The 17,003-nt window shown below is 36.8% G+C and overlaps 1 protein-coding gene across 1 annotated transcript in view; it reads left to right on the top strand.

Annotated features, from left to right (window-relative positions):
• The window catches only part of B4GALNT3 (beta-1,4-N-acetyl-galactosaminyltransferase 3), a 539,452-nt gene extending 529,612 nt beyond the window's left edge, over nucleotides 1–9,840 (top strand). Inside the window, exon 18 of the mRNA XM_044087281.1 lies at nucleotides 8,987–9,840. Coding sequence (XP_043943216.1) covers nucleotides 8,987–9,095 — 109 coding nt within the window. The 3' untranslated portion in view covers nucleotides 9,096–9,840. The remainder of the gene's footprint in view (nucleotides 1–8,986) is intronic.
• The last annotated feature ends 7,163 nt before the right edge of the window (nucleotides 9,841–17,003 follow it).

Below are 17,003 nucleotides of genomic sequence, written 5' to 3'. Positions count from 1 at the left end.
GCTGTGCACCACTCTGTGGTCACAGCCTGTGGAGAGGCTGAGTTTAAACAGTGTGTTTAGGTGAGGGGTTAGTTCATCTTTGAGCTAGTGTAGGACGCAGCCTGGGACACCATCCAGTACCACTGATGCTGCATTTTTTGGCTTTGGAGAGGGCTGTTTTAACCTGAGTGTCTGATTTCAGGGGCACTACATTCTTCTGGTATATAGTTATAGGCCCTTTTGGGGATGAAGTCTGCACTGAACCTGTCTGCCAGGATGTTGGCTGTATCGGTCGGTTCAGCATATTTTCTGCCATTCTACACCAACTCCGAGCAGATCTGAGAATTGCCACCTAGATTCCCGACACAGCTAAAGAATGCCCCGTGGTTATCCTTGGAGTACATGGCAACTGTTCTTTCGAAGCTAGCCTTGGATGATTTTATGAGGGAACGTAGTTTCTTGCTGATACTAAATCAGGGATGTCTTTCCTTCTTGGGATTTCTCTTTTCTGTACTAGTTTCCTCCTATTGTATAACTTGTTTATGGCTTGTTTGTCCAATTGCTTGAAGCAGTTAACTACATTCTCTTAACCATCCTCTGCTATGGAAAGTGTTAAGAGAATGTAGTTAACTGTTTCAAGAACTTGGAGAAAACCAAAAAATGTACCAGTAGAACTCTTGTTTCCATTAACCTCTGTTCTGATGAAGTCAGTGACTGATTGTACATGTGCTGTTGCCATGCTTAAAATGGAAACCATGTGGCAGGTTATCTGGTAGGTCTGTAGTTTGATGAATTTAAATTATGACCTTTGTGAAGTGGTAAAAGTATTGTTTTTTCAGTATGTTATATAAACAAATTTGTCTGATGTTTCAGTGGTAGTTATTCTGTGGGTGGAGGAACGTATTGCTTGAGAGGGAGTTAATGTAAGAATTTGCTTGGTATTTTTGAAGCTTTAAAAGTTGTTTGGGTTGGTTAGGCATGGGTGGTTCTATGCTATTTTTCTTTGCAAGCTGCTGCTGTTCAGATATATTTAAGGATTTCTTAGAAACTGTTGTATGCATAACTAGTAAAAACACTTAATATATTTAATTTAAATAATTTTTTTTAAAGAATGAGTTGAAAGTTGGTGATTTTGTAGCAGCTATTTTTGCCATTTGTTTATTTCTTTAATGTTCAGCAGATATCTATCCAATAGTCAAGTTGTATCACTTCTTTATAACATGAGTGTTTATATTACAGCAGATATTTCCTTATAATCTTTAGAATTTTTCCCAGTGCTCTAAACTATTTGAGTTTGATTTTTTTTTATTCATTATTAGTTCACATAATGATAATTTTGTCATCAGAGTTAAATGTTTCAGATGGTTCACATGAATTCACATTCACAATGAAACTGAGTTTGAAGTTTTCTGAAATGGGGTGCTTAATGTGTGTAAAATAGAAAAGTTCATTTACTCGTCCAGCTAAGTACTTGTGTTAGTCTTGTGACTGTACAGACTAAACTTAGTATAATCAAGCAGTGCAAGTCTTTTTGTCACTTTATCAATAGAAATTCAAACCATGTCTGCAGAAGTGGCTGTGATATTTAAATAGTAATCTATTTCTAGTTCAAGCTAACCTAGCCTATCCCAGCCTCAGAGTTCATACTGACTGGCCACTGAACTGGTAGTCATAGCCTAGTTTAATATGACAGAAGAGATTTCTGAAGTGTTTTTCTAGTATTGATGAAAACCACTTTTGGACTCACACAAACAAGAAAATATTTGCTGTGTGGGTAGTATCTAGCTGTCTGGATCCTTCCATTAGTAAGTTGAGCTTCACTGCAGACTCTGTTTCTCCTGTCATTGGCAGGCCTCAGAAATGTCATGGTTAAGTCCAATCTTTTGACTGTCATGGCCTACTATAAACTTCTAAAAAACAATTTTGTAACTCATTTTGATGTTACCCGCATCATCTTAAGATGCATCTTTTATTATTGTACTTTCTGACTAGGATATTCATTTTGTGTGAGCGTGTTTCTTTGTCTTTGCATCAGTATTCTCACAGGCATGGCATTCCTGCCTAGGGTAACCGTTCTACAGTGCTGCTACTTGAGCAGCAGTAGTGAGGAAGAGAGTCACTGATGTTACCTTAGCATGTTAATTTGCAAACTATGTGGAATTATCAGCCTTAACTTTTCCTTCAGAAAGCAAAACAGAAAAAAGTCCAATCTTTCCATGGTGAAGAAAACCGTATTTAATAATTCCACAAACAGGCAAAATAAGTGCTTTTGTCTTGAGCGCAAGACTTCATCAGATGCCATTTTCAAAAAAAACAACTCGTATATATATATATATATATATATATATCACAGCCAATTAATTAAAACACTACACAAATTGAATAATTACATAATAAATTAATTAAATAAAATTGAGTTTTTTGTTTAAAAAACACACTAATTCACTGCTAAAATGTTGTGTCTTTTGGCTTTTCCCGGTTAGGGGTCGCCACAGCGGAACTCCGGTCCGCTAATGCTTGGTAGTGGATTTTTACGTACCGGGTTACCAGCCCTGACGCACAACCTTCAATGAAGGCACACCCCATTCACGTATGCCTCCACACAGAAGATGCTCTAGCTGAGAATCGAACGGGACAACGTCTTGCTATGAGGCAACAACGTTACCGCAGCACCACCACCACAGTTAACTTTTTCCTAAATCCTCACAAAGGTAAAAATGCATATATGTCAGTATTTTTATGATGGGTGTAGAGAAAATAGTTTATACTTGTGAAGCTTTCAAAAATTTTTAGCAGTGAATTATTAAATACTGTTTTCTTCACCACGGAAAGATTGGACTTTTTTCTGTTTTGCTTATTGGTTTGAAATATACTGTTTTGAATTTTCTGAGTGGTTGTTACTTTTTTGTTTCAGAAAGTTAGAACTCATTTCTACATAACTCACTTTTTTTAATTCAGTGTGGTGCCAGCACTGAACCAAGATCTAAACCTTTAAAATAATTTCTCTGGCAAAGAAAAAAGGGAGGATCTCTGCTTAATATAACTGGGGGACACAGGTATTATGTTTTCTGCATGGCTTCCCTGCAGACAAAACCTTTGTTTTTCTGCTTTGCTAAAGACAGAGATTTAAAATTCATCAATATGAAGATGGTCTGCTTAGTTTTCTCATTATGTTTCTTTTTGTTAACAGAAAAGGAGTAAGTACCTTTTCTGGTCCTGTGACAGCCTCCTCTTCTGCAAAATTGGAAGGTTATTTCCCTTGTTTCAAAGGGGCATCACCACAGTATATCTGCATTGTAACCTTCTGAACAGAGCTGCACACTTTGGCCAAGCACTGTCTTTTGGATGTGCAAGACCTAGCAGCATCTGCACTGCTAATGTGGAACTTCCATCATTCCATTGCAGTTCTCTCTAGATAATATATATTTTTTTCAGTTTTCATATTTATCCTTTTGTTGACTTGGTTAGCCCCACCAGGCTAGTGCCCTCTTTTTGGGAAGACCCAAGGTAGTATTTATACTACTAGAAGAAATGTGTCTAGGACATCATGGAAATCCCCTACTCTTTGTAGCAGAGGGAAGAGTTTGTGTGATGCAACTGACTTCCTGTTCCTGTTCCAGGTCTGGAGGCAGCCTGGAGGAACAGGGAGAAAACATGGCTGATTCAGCATTTGCTGAAACTGAAATGAAAGTTGTTGAAAATGCAATTAAAATGGTAGAATCACTACCAGAAATATTCTCAAATGATTTGGGAGCAGAGAAAACATTGTTTTCAGATGGAGAAGAAGTAGAGGAGGAAAATGAGATGAATGCAAAGGTGGAAGTGGATTTGGAACAAAATTTCCAGAAAAATGTGTTTGAATCAACAGAAACAGTAGAAAGTGCATTGTTTCAACCCTCCAGTCAGGAGGGTTGCAGGATTTTTATCTGGAGTAGATGATAAACAAGAGTGAGCCAGAAAGTGGAGCTGCAGTATCCTGGAGTGAGATTATAGAGAAAAAAAGAAGAAAATGAGCCAGAGAAAGTTCCAGAGAAGAACACTTATGCTGAAACAGTGGGAGAAACAGTCAAATAGGACAGGGGAATAAAGGAAACAAAAGTGTTAAAGCTGGCTGTTAAAGTTGAAGTTTATTGCAATTGCAGGTCAAGTTATGTAAGAGACTTTACTGGTTTTAGAACTACAAGTTATGTTTATGTACATGTATACAACCAGTCACATACAGTATTTTCGTATTGGTTCAGCCTATGTTTTTTGTGCTTTTATTAGCTACTAAAACGCCTAGAGGAAACTATTTTTTTATCTGTAATGTTAATGTAAGTCATGAATGACACACTCGGATTAAAACTCCCTTGTTTTCATTGGATAAAAATGGCTTGTGAAGTTTTTATTGGTTGAACATTTGTCTATAAGTATTTGATTTGTTCTCCCATACAAGAGGTTATATTGGATATCCTAATAAGAACAAACATTCACGATTGGTCATTTTTAAAGTTTTTTTTATTGGACAATTAATTACATCTAGTGACTGTGTATTGGTTACTACATTTGAGGGTGTGTTGTGGAGTGGCTTTTTATTTGTGTTCATTTTTCTAATAGTTGATTAATGGCTCTGATGATGTCAAATGACAAAAGCGCTTAGCCATATTTTAACTACAATAAAGTACCACTGTGAGTCTGGTCAGTCTTGTCATTTACTATTTTTAAAATATTATGGTAAGATAAAATAAAGGCAAGGGATAAAAACATCTTTAATATAACTGTTTAATCGAGTTAAAAATTTTAGCTTTAAATGTGAACTGTATGAAAAATATGAAGAGGAGAATTAATATTATGTATTGTTGTGCAGGTATAGATGCTCAAATAATAGTGTTAGAAGACATTAGACTGTTAATGGAGAAATAAAGGGTACAAACAGGCTTTGGAATGGTACTGTTATTTGGAATATAGGCAAAGAAACCTGTTCAGGGATATGCATATTGTGTAAAGAGAATATAAAGATGTTGGGTATAACAATTATAGAACTACAGAAGATAACTGTAGTTGATCTGAGATGAAAAGGATATACTAATGTGACAACAAAGAGAGAGAGAAACAATGTTTAAAAGCATACTTAATTATTCTTGTGTGAATATAATAATCACAGGTGACTTTAATTGTAACCTAAGGAATAAAAAGGACTGTGATGTTAAAATACTTACAGAAATTAAGAGGAGTGGATAATTAAATATATGGGGGAATAAACACTGGACATTTAAAAGTAAAATTAAGACAGAAATTGATTACTTTTTAATATCAGAACATTTACAAATTACTCAAGGGATAAAATATACTGGATTTTCTGATCATGTGGCTATTTGTATAAAAAATGAAAATGAGGAATATATTAAAATAGGAAAAGGAATAAAAAGAATTGGTGAAAAATTGGAAATAAGAGAAAGAAAAGTGCTTATAGAATTATGGAAGCAACATATTAGAATGAAACTTTTCTATGACAATTTGACTATTTGGTGGATACAATTTAAAAATAAATACAAAAGGTATTTTAGAATGTGTAAAAGAGAAGAGAAAAAAGGAATACAGAGTATTAAGTGAAGAATTTTTAAATGTTTAGTAGAAAAGAATAGAAAGATAAATATACAAAAGAAATCAAGAAGATATTAACTTGTTATATAAGCAAAATATTACTTACAAGGGAAAAAAGAGGAAGTAGCACCATATTTATGTAAAATAACAAAAGGTAAAAAATAAGAGAATTAAAAAATAAATAAGGGAAACGAAGCAAGAAGGAATATATGAAATAATTAAGACCTATGTATTAGTTTTATGTGGCAAAAAGAGAAATGTGCATAGAATTAATTTATGATGGTGAGATATTTAGTAAAGAAGACTATGAATATTTAGACAAAAAATATAAAGGAATGGAATGAGATTATGAAAGATATTAACATACATTCAGACACTGGATTAGATGGGATAGAATATAATATATATAAAGAAATGGAGGACTGGCAAAAATTATATTTATGCAAGTGATAAATTAATGGATGGAAGCAGGGATTAAGTACAAGGAAAATGTTATGGGAGGTTTAAAATTTATATATAAGAAAGGAAATAGAGGAGACAGAATTTGGAAACCGATAATGTTAAATAACACGGGCTATAAACTTTTTATGAGAATAATAGCTAAAAAATACAATGTAAAATGGAAAGGTTATATGATCAAAATATGTATGAAGGAAAGGGAAAGGGCATTTAGGATTTCTTGTGGTTAGTAAGAGAAGTAATTGATAATATTAATAAAAAATAAGTAGTAAAGGTTATGATAGGTGATGTAAGGCATATGATGATATCCAATATGAAGCATTATGAAGAATTTTGCAAGAATATAGCAAAACAAAGTATTACAAATTATTAAATCAGTAAATTAAAAAAATTATGTGAAAATAAGCAAAAATGGTCGGATTAAGGAAGATGTGAAAACAGTGTGTGGAATAAAATAAGGATGTCCAGCTAACAGCGTGATATTTTCATTAGTATGAATATAGCAGTGATGGAAATAAAACAACAAGTAATGGAGGATATAAAATGATGAAGGAGGTACAAATACTGATAATGCATACTTATGCAGATGACATTGTATTAATTGCTAAAAATCAATCATGGATGGTAGAAATAAAAATATTATATTAAAATTGGTTTAAGTATAAATAAAGAGAAAAATCAAAAGTTTTGTTTATGGAAGGGATAATAGAAGGTGTAGAATATAATGAAAGTGTATAGATATATTGGAGGTAGTATTTGGTAGATTATATAAACATGAGCAATGGCACAAGGATATTAAAGAAATTAAATGATTGCTTTCTGGAAAACATATAGATTTTCATATAGAAATAAAACACATTTGATAAATACTATAATATTGGGTAAAATAGCCTATGTTGCAAACATTTATATGATACCAGTGAGGTATGAAAAAGAAATTATGATGACTATATTTTCATTCTTTTGGGGGTCGAGATTGAGCCCTGTAAAGAAAATAATTTTATGTATGTAAAAAAGAGTGGGGAGGCTGGGATTGATAAACCCAATTGTGCATGCAACCTTTTTAAATATGTATAAAGTATTAAATGGAGTTATGAAAGATAATAAGAATTTCATAGAGACAATAATGTATGGTAAATGCAAGCAAATTTGGGAAGGTATGGAAATGAAGAAAAGAAGTAAAAGTGTCTATTAATGAAGAAATTATATAACTTTATAGTAAAATTGTGTTATGGAAACAAAAAAAAAAAAGAATGTAACAGAAAAGAATAGAAAGGAATAATATGCTAATATTATGAAATTTTTTTATTTTGTTGATCCATGGAAAGAGTTAGAAACAAGTAAGAAAAAAGCAATAATGATGAGATATGCAAAATATAAAAGAATCAAAGACTGTAATGATTTTTTGGAGGTTGCCCATAGGTAGATTGTCAGTAAAAGCAAGTATGGCATACAAAAGTAAACAAGATAGAATATGTAATAAGTGTAAAAAGTTTGAAACTACAGAACGTGTATTTTTAAAATGTGAAAGATTTCAGGAGTTGTGGAAAGAAGTATGCAAACACAATTTAGTTAAAGATTATTTGAAATTTGAAAGGTTAAACATGGACATGATAGAATATGTTTATTATGGAACAAGATCTCAAGAAAAGGCAAAGCAAATGGACAGAGTTATAATTTACGTAGCATGGAGAATTTGGAACGAGAGAGTTAATGAGATTAAATACAATGGAAAATGGACATTGACAGAAATATTGGAAAAATATGGTTTTGGTTGTGGGCAAAAGGGTGGGGGGATGCTTAAATAGAAGTTGGTGATCTAGTGAGTGAGGTTATTTATGTAACTGTAAATATGTAAATAATATGAAATGTATGAGTCCTTACAAATAAAAAAGAACTCTTTTTGATAGGTGTCATGGAATCTTTTACATTTCCTGAGCTCCAAGTAACTCAAGCAAATGGGATCTCAGTTTAGCATCTCTTCCAAAAGGCAACACACTTGCAAGTGAGGCACCATACCTAATGCTGCCTAACTCTAAATATATGAACACTAAGATTTGCAGCAGTGAGGGAAAAGTGTCAGCAATCCAGACACCTAGAGTGGTACTAGAACCCATAGTCTTCTGGTCTTCTAGCATGAAAGGTGACTGTGTTACCTGTTTTGACACTGACACTACAGATTAGATCTTAATATTAAAGGACTTGCTGACTAGAGACCCTAGACAAAGTTGATCAAACACCACCCAGTCAAGACAGGAGGAACTGAACCACCTCTTTCTTTCACTACATCTAGAGGCTGCTGCATCACACTATGGGAAATGAGCACAGAAGAATGAGGCAAGCCTGTCTAGTGGGACTCTGTGTGGAAGACCAGGAGAGGTTTCATCTAGAGAGAGAGGAGGTTTTAGAGAGTAAAGGCCATTTAACTATAATTTTCTGAAAGAGTGGGAATTATGGTTAATATTTACATAATAAGCATTCTATGATAACTGAAATGCATGGGATACCTAAAATTAGCATGCAAAGAACTAGGGTGTGTAATGCATTTTTGTAAAGCAGGATTGTTGTGGGCTCTAGTGTGTGTGTTGAGGTGCCTCTTGGATGATCTCAAATGACCTCAGAAGTGGGAATTTCATATTTACGAAAGTGTCATGTGTATTGTGATATTTATTTATTTACTTACTTTCTTACTTATTGTTTAATAACTAGGTAGGCAGACTGGTCTGAAGATCCTTTTCAGATGTCACTCATGACAAAGGTAGGCACACAAAACAGAAAACACAAGCATACTTGCATTGAAATGGTAGACAAATTTCCGTGCAAGACTTATGGGTTTTGGTTTGGGATTGAGCAATATTTGGGTTTACTTTTAATATACTGAGTATACATCATTGATCACTACTGCACTAAGTACAGTTTGGCCTCTTGTTCATTTCTGACTGCATCTCTCTTATTTTTTATACAGGATTTTTGAAGCAGGGCTTGAGGTAGAGCGACTTTACATGAGAAACTTCTACCACCATTACCACTCCAGGCGAGGAATGTGGAACAGACGCATGATGAAGATGTTGTAACATAAGCTGAAAGGGGCCATATTCTGCTCATGTGCACATTGCTCACTCATGCAATGTAATCTGATAACTTCACCCCATGGACAGAATCAAGTTCAATGAAAAGAAGTCTTGTTTATGTCCCAGGCGTCCTTAGAGGGATACCATCAATGGTTATGTTTCTTTTGCTTGATACTGTTGGTGGCCCAGGGAATTTCTCAACTGAAAAGTGTTCCTCTGGGTAAACATAATTAAATAACTTGGAAATCATTGGGGCATGGAAACCCAATTATATCTGAAAGTAGGAGGAAAGAGAAACTTTGACAGGTGACTGTTAATTAGAATTGCCATAAACATTTGTACAGCAAGATATTTAAAGTAAGCCTGTGGTCTTTTTAAATTAAAAAAAAAAATATTGACTGTTTTAGTGAAAAGCCGACAATGAAGATTATTTTTAGGACAACTCTAAAGGTGCTGGCACCCACTTCATGTGCTTGTTTTGGTTCCCATTCTGTGCTCATCACCGTGATGCCTGTGCTTTTGGTTGGGTTCAAAACTTGAAGGATACAAGATGCTTGCCCTTAAGACATTTTTAGGGAAAAAAAGTGTCTCCTGTAGAACTGATAACACTGTCATATAATGTTTTTTCCCCACCTTTTAGCTACCTCTAATGTTATTTTTATTGATACTGTGAATACCTCTGAAGAAAACAGTGCTCCACTATTAACTGGGTGACAGCCGTGCAAGTTATAGGATTTCTAGTTGTTAATCAGCGTCACATTGTGTACTGCCATTAAATCTTGAAGCAGTTCTTTTTGTAGAAGTGTTGAGGTTAACATAGCATTAACCCCACATGTTATGTATTTGTTAACCTAATATACATGTAGTAATGTTTGGTTAGCTGTGTGCATAAATATACCTTTTGATATGTACTTCTCATAAGCATGTTATGCATTTGTGTTTTGCACTCATGTTTAGCATTGCTATATTGTCTTACTTTCGGAACCTGGTGAGTTTAGTTGACTGAGGTCAAAAATGCATCATGAACTAAGGACCTGGTGTATGGAGGCAAATTCTAAGTCTTTCAATTAGAATATAAAACAGCAGCACACAGCACAAGATACGTAGTAACATTCTCATAAAATAACAAAGATGTCAGCATTCTTATTCAGAGTAACGTTTCTGTCTTTGATAATTTTGCACAGAGCTGTACACTGTCTATTGCTGTTGGAACTACAGTGGACTGTGTGTACACGGTTCACTGTTGTGCCAAGTTCATAATAGTTGCCTGTTTCATGTAGTAGCAGAGATGGCAGGTACTGCCTTGAGTTGTCTTAGCTGGTAGGATTGGCTGGCGCATCCTAGCTTTAATTAATTCTCAAAAGCACACATGCTAGCTTTCTACAGCCAGATCACCATGGACAGTAGTTTTTCCCTTAAATCCTGCTGCCTACACAAGAAGCTTGATTGTGGCTAGTGTACCTCTGCTTTGTCCAAATGCTGACCAATACATTGCTAATCTAGAAGTTATATCTACATCTGTTATGGGTGGAAGGTCCTGATAACTGTATGGACATTGTGGCAGATGTTCTTCGTGTTTCACTGTTGCAGTCATTACATTTGGGTTATCTGCTTGCACCTCAGTCGGCCTGATTAACAAAGTCTTGGGTCCTGTGTCGGTTGCTGTCCCTTCTTCCATGACGTCAGGTTGTCAGGGGTATAAAACATGCAGCTGACGCCATTACATCAGTCTTTCTTGCTGTGCGGTGCCTGAAGCAGAAGCAGTTCTCAAGTGCCAGTCGGCCAACAACTGAAATTTTCATTTTCGAATTTCAGAACCGAAGTCTTCCATTGGGGAAACTTTTTCTTGCTCCTGACCGATGTCAGTAAAAGTTAATAATTGCATTACTTGTAGAAAGCAAATACCTCATAAAGATTTTCATTCGTACTGAATTCCTTGCCTAGGCCCTGACCACGACGTACCTTGCTGTCGGTTTTGTGATTTATTTAATCAGCGCATTATCCATCGTCTGTATATTTTCGCCTCTAAATATTTTGGTTCTCAGTTTAATTATCCAGAGATGTCGTCAGTTAGCCTTCTGTGTACTGGGATTCTGAAAAAACACAAAGATAAAGACAGAGACAGGCTGCCGAGGGGCCGGTACTCAGTGAGGCGCTTTTGCAGCCTCCGATACCCGCTACTTCTGATTCGCAGGCCTCTACTGAGACCCATTCAGAGTCCGGTATGCCACGAGATGCTTCAACTATGGAACCCGCGGATGTCACTACCTTGGGATAGGTCCGGTTCTGTGGGCGTATTTAGGCCTACGGACTTGCATATTAAACCAACGCCTCCTTCTTTACTTATGCCTAAAAAATTGACGCCCAGGCCACATACTCAGGCCTCTATGCCCTAAAAACAAATGATACGAATGGTTGAAGATCTAATAACTCTAATCAGGGGTAGCCAACCCCCCCTTCTAAGAGGCCTAGGACTGAAGTTGATTATGAATCTGCTGATCAGTATTCTGTTTTTTCTGATTCTTCTGATGATCTGGATTTGGCCTTATCTACTTATGAAGATTCTGATGCAGAGGACTCCACTCCCTCTGCTTCCCCTCTTGAGGAGTTTTCTTTTGGGGAAACCTTACGTATGCGAAGGGAGCATTTCCACTGGGAAAGCCAGGATTTTTCTGATTCAAAAAAAAAAAAAAGAGGCTTAGGGAGTTCCTTCTCCTACCTCAGCATAGGCCTTTAGCTATTCCTCCTGTACTAGACATTGTTGCTGATGCTTTTTCGGAATCTAGTTTGGCCCCTGATTCCCTGCCTCCTGCTCCCAGAAAACCTGACCGATACTACAGGGTCCCTGAGACCCACAAGTTCCTTTTTAAAAATCCTATTGCAGATTCAGAGACTATTTTACAGGGGCCCAAGGACATTAAGGCTTCTACTGCTAAAAATCCTACCCCTTCTGATAGAGAATCCAGAGCGCTGGATAGATGGGGTAAGAAGGTTTACACTAATGCAGCCTTGGCCATTAGGGCTTTAAACTGCCAGTTTCATATGTTAAAGTATCATATGCTAAAGTATCAGTAACATGTTATTGGACTGCTTAAACAGAAAATGATGTTGATTCCTGACTGTGTGGAAAATAAAGAATTACAGAATTTAATGCATTCTGCTGAACACGTTGGAAAACATACTTGGCAATGTGGTTTTTGATTCATTAGAGGCTTCTTGCAGGGCTGCTGTTACTGGGTCTGTGCTCAGAAGGCATGCCTGGCTTAAGGAGCAATCTTTGCCTGATTATGTTAAAGCTAAATTGTTGGATGCTCCTTTAAATCAGGACCACCTGTTTGGCAACAAGGCTGAGGAAGTTCTTGAAAAGATGGAGGATAAAGCTAAATATATGCAAACGGTTAAAGATTTTTTACAGGTTCAGCCTCCTAGATTTAGTGGGCACTGGCCCTCTAGGAATTGATCCTTTCCAGCCCCTTCCAGGTCTTCTCAAGCCAAACCCAGACACAGTAAAAACCCCAGGTTTCAGTCCCAGGGGACACACAGAACTAGGCAGTGGGGAGCCTCCACTTCCAGATCTGGGAGTAATAAGACTCCCCACTATGGTAAGCTGTCTCAATGACTTCCTTTTAAAATTTCCAAGCACTTATCAACTGACTGCCCCTTTGGGGGGAAAGATTGCTCTTCATGCAAAGAATTGGGAACTCATTACCCAGGAAAAATGGGTTTTAAATATAATGTTTCAGGGATACAGATTTCACTTCCGCACATTGCCAACACCAAGTGGGTGGCTGGACCTACCCCCCCATATCAGTGGGCAGAGGCCCAAAAACAAGTACTTTCTCTCTTAAGCATGAGGGCTATTCATCTGGTACCAGAAGAGGAAAAGGGACAAGGTTTCTACTCAAGACTTTTCCTGGTACCCAGAAAAGACAATTCATGGCATCCTATGCTAGACCTGTCTACTCTAAACACCTTTGTGGATATTGCAAAATTCAAGATACTGACTCTTCACCAGTTACTTCCTATGCTAGGCAAAGATGCCTGGGTGGCAACACTAGATTTGAAAGAAGCATACCTGCACATCCCATGAATTGGGATGAATCAGGGAATCTTGCAGAAGATACCTACGCTTCAAAACAGGCTATACACGCACTGTCAGTTCTCTGCACTGCTCTTTGGCTTATCTACTGCAATCCAAAAATCACCAACACAGGAGCCCAAAGGGTGAGATACACGGAAGATTCCTTTATTCCATACACAACATACGTTCTGGTACCTCGGCAATTCGCCTTCATGGAACATTTACCATCAGAATTCATCTTCCTTTTAAATACTTATCAATTAAACAATTATACCATTGAACCATCCCACATTCTTGATTAATCTTAATACAATTCATGTGTTGAACTCCCTTAAAAACATTATTATTGCCAAGTCTGATGTTTTCAAATCTTTAATACATACATTTTTCCAAGATATAAATATAATTAAATGTTTATATATTAAATATTTATTACTACTAAATATATAACTTTTAACATAAATATTTATTGGTACTAAATATATGAATTTAAACATAATAATAAGAGTAGCAAAATTTAATTTATCATAAATATACTAAATATGTAACTTACTATAAATAAATAATCTGTAAGTAAATAAGTAACATACAAAATTTCATATCACAAATCCACTTTCCAAGTTCATGCCCCTAGGGTATAATGTGTGGTATTCCAAGATCATTTTGTATTCTAATCTACATAATGCCCTCTTGAAATTATCTGCGCAGATATGGGGTCTGGCCAACACACTAAATAAAAAGACATCCGCATTCCCATTATGTATATTAATAAAATGGGAGGCTACTGGGCTGTCCATATTTCCCCTTCTTATATCCCCCAAATGTTCCAAAATGCGCACTTTAACCTTTCTCGTGGTTTGCCCAATATACCATAAAGGTGAACTGCAATTGCATCCTAAGATGTATACTACTCCTGATGATTGGCAATCAAATCTTTCAAATGCAAAATATTTTTTGCCATTAATTCTAAATACATGCATGTTTTTTACTTTCATGTATACTGAACATCGACCACAACGAAACGTCCCTACATCCTTACCAGTAGAATTAATTAATTTTCTATTTAACAATTCTTTCAAGTTTGAATATCTACCGTAAGAGAATGTAATGTGTTTGGGAAATAGATGTCCTACATTTGGATCATCTCACACCACATGCCAAAATTCTTTCATAATTTGTTCAACCACAGAAGAAAAATTAGAAAATCTAGATACAAAAAATATTCTATCTTCTGCTGAACAATTTGGCATGTGGAAATGTTCTTTATTATGTCTTCCCCCTCGAAAATTCCTGGTTCGACATAATCTATCTTTAATATTTGATAATCTAATATTATCATAACCTCTAGATGTTAATCTGATGACAATTTCTTCACAAGCTCCTTCCCATAAATCAACCTCGGAAGTATTTCTTAGAATTATTTTAAATTCTCCCTCTGGTAAGGCCTTAATCAAATGAGATGGATGCATGCTAGTGGCATGCAAAAAATTATTTACTGCTAAAGGTTTCCTAAAAGGTTTAAATTGTACAGTATTCTCCTTCCCTATATAAAATTCCACATCCAAAAAGGAAATATTACACGGGGAATATTGAGCAGAAAATTGTAACCCATGAGTGTTCGCATTCAAACATGCCATAAATTGTTCAAACATACATGTTTCACCCTTACAAACAAAAATAAGGTCATCAATAAAGCGTTTATAAAAAACAACATGATTTACAAAAAAATCACACTGAAACATAAATTTCTTTTCAAATTCCCCCATATAAATAACAGCGTATGTGGGTGCAAAAGCTGCACTCATCGCCGTTCCTTTTTTTTTTTTTAATCTACTGCACCCAGGGTATTCACAAAGTGCCTAACTCCAGTTATTGCATTTTGCAGGCAAAGAAATATTCAAGTATACCTGGATGATTGTCTAATTCAGGCAGAAAGCCACAACATACTTTTGAATCATCTGGCCTTTGTACAAAGGGTTCTAACTTGTTTGGGGTACACCATAAACAAAACGAAATCACACCTGTTACCCTGTCAACAAATTATATTCCTGGGAGCAAGCTTGAATACAACTTCCCAGATGGCCTACCTCATGCCAGAGAAACAATTTCATTTGACAACCTACTTCAAACAAGAGGCCACAAAAAACCTGCTATCTGCAAGACAAATACTGCAAGCCTTGGGGTTCATGGCCTACTGCATTCTTCTAATTCCATATGCAAGACTGCATATGAGGAAACAAAGCCTATCGTATCAACATTCTCAAGATCTAGAAACAATGATTCCTATCATACCTTGCCTACGCCTAGAGTCCCTTTGGTGGGCAGACGCCTGTCACCAAAACAAGGGATGGGACTACCTTTCACACCACCTTCTGCCATCCAAACCCTAACAACAGATGCACAGACTATGCATGGGGGAGCTCACCTGGCAGGGAAGTGCATTCAAGGCAAATGGAACCCAAGTCAAATGCACCTGCATATCAATCAAAAAGAAATGTTAGCTGTACAGAATGCTCTGACAGCCTTCAAGGACCACATTCTTCCAGGACAGCTAATGGTAAAGACGGACAACACCACTGTTAAGTAGTACATAAGTAGGGGGGTGCACATTCTTACCCCCTCTGCAGACTAGCTATGACATTGTGGAACACAGCCTTGAGCTACCAAGTGCACCTTCAAGCTCAATTCCTGCCAGGAAAGTTAAATACACTGGCAGACGGACTAACCAGAAACCTCATGGACCCACACAAGTGGAAACTGGAACCAAGTATTTTCAACATGTTAACAAGCAAATGGGGGAGCCCAGATATAGACCTGTTTGCCTCTCCCCAGAACTACCAATTGTACAAATTCTGCACAAGGACTCCCCACAAACATGCATAGAAAGTGGATGCTCTGTCCTTCATCTGGAAAAACCTCTCAGTCTATACCTTCCCCCCTCTGCCTCTGCTCTCCAAAGTACTACTAAAAATCAAACGGGACAAACCAAGGATGATTTTGATTGCTCCAGACTGGCTGTGCCAACACTGGTACCACCTCTTGTGCAGTGTGTCACGGTTAGCTATATGGCACCTGCCTCAGACTCCTTCCCTGCTGTCTCAGCAGGAGAACCAGATTCTGCACCCTCAGCTTCTAACACTGAACCTTGCAGCCTGGCTAATTACTTAATCTCTCCTTTACCATCCGTCAGCAAACCTGTGATGAATATCATTTTAGAGGCAAGGAGGCCTAGTACTAGAAAATCTTATGCTGAAAAATGGGAAAGATTCTGTGCCTGGTACCAATCTCAAGGGATGAGCACAGCAGCGCCCAATTTACCTCAGATTTTGCAATACTTAACTGAGATGCTTCACAAGCGCCTGTCTTTTTCCTCCATTAAAATCCACACCTCAGCCATTTCAGCTCATTATAACAGAGAACTTCCCCTCTTCTCTCATCCACTGCTCAAGCAGTTCCTCAATGGGGCCAAAAATTTGAAACCACCCAGGAGAGCTCCAACCCCAGCCTGGGATCTTAACTGTGTCCTGGAGAAACTCGCTCTACCTCCTTTCGAGCCAGCTGCTACTGCAGACTTAAACTTTCTTTATTGGAAAACAGCTTTCCTTTTAGCAATCACTTCAGCTAGAAGGGTATCTGAATTACAGGCCTTATGGCAGTGGAGCCTTTCATCATCTTTCATGTGGACAGGATGTCCCTCAGAACCAATCCATTCTTCATGCCCAAGGTGGTATCCAGTGTGGCTCTTAATCAGCCCATTCATTTGCCAACCTTCTTTCCCAATCCACAGAATAAAGGGGAATGGATACTGCATTCCTTAGATGTGCACAGAC

Source organism: Protopterus annectens, chromosome 11.part0 (genome assembly GCF_019279795.1).
Source record: "Protopterus annectens isolate FY-2018-M chromosome 11.part0, PAN1.0, whole genome shotgun sequence".
NCBI lineage: Eukaryota > Metazoa > Chordata > Ceratodontiformes > Protopteridae > Protopterus > Protopterus annectens.
The sequence above is the reverse complement of the archived record's forward strand: the minus strand, read 5'-3'. Positions and strand labels throughout refer to the sequence as shown.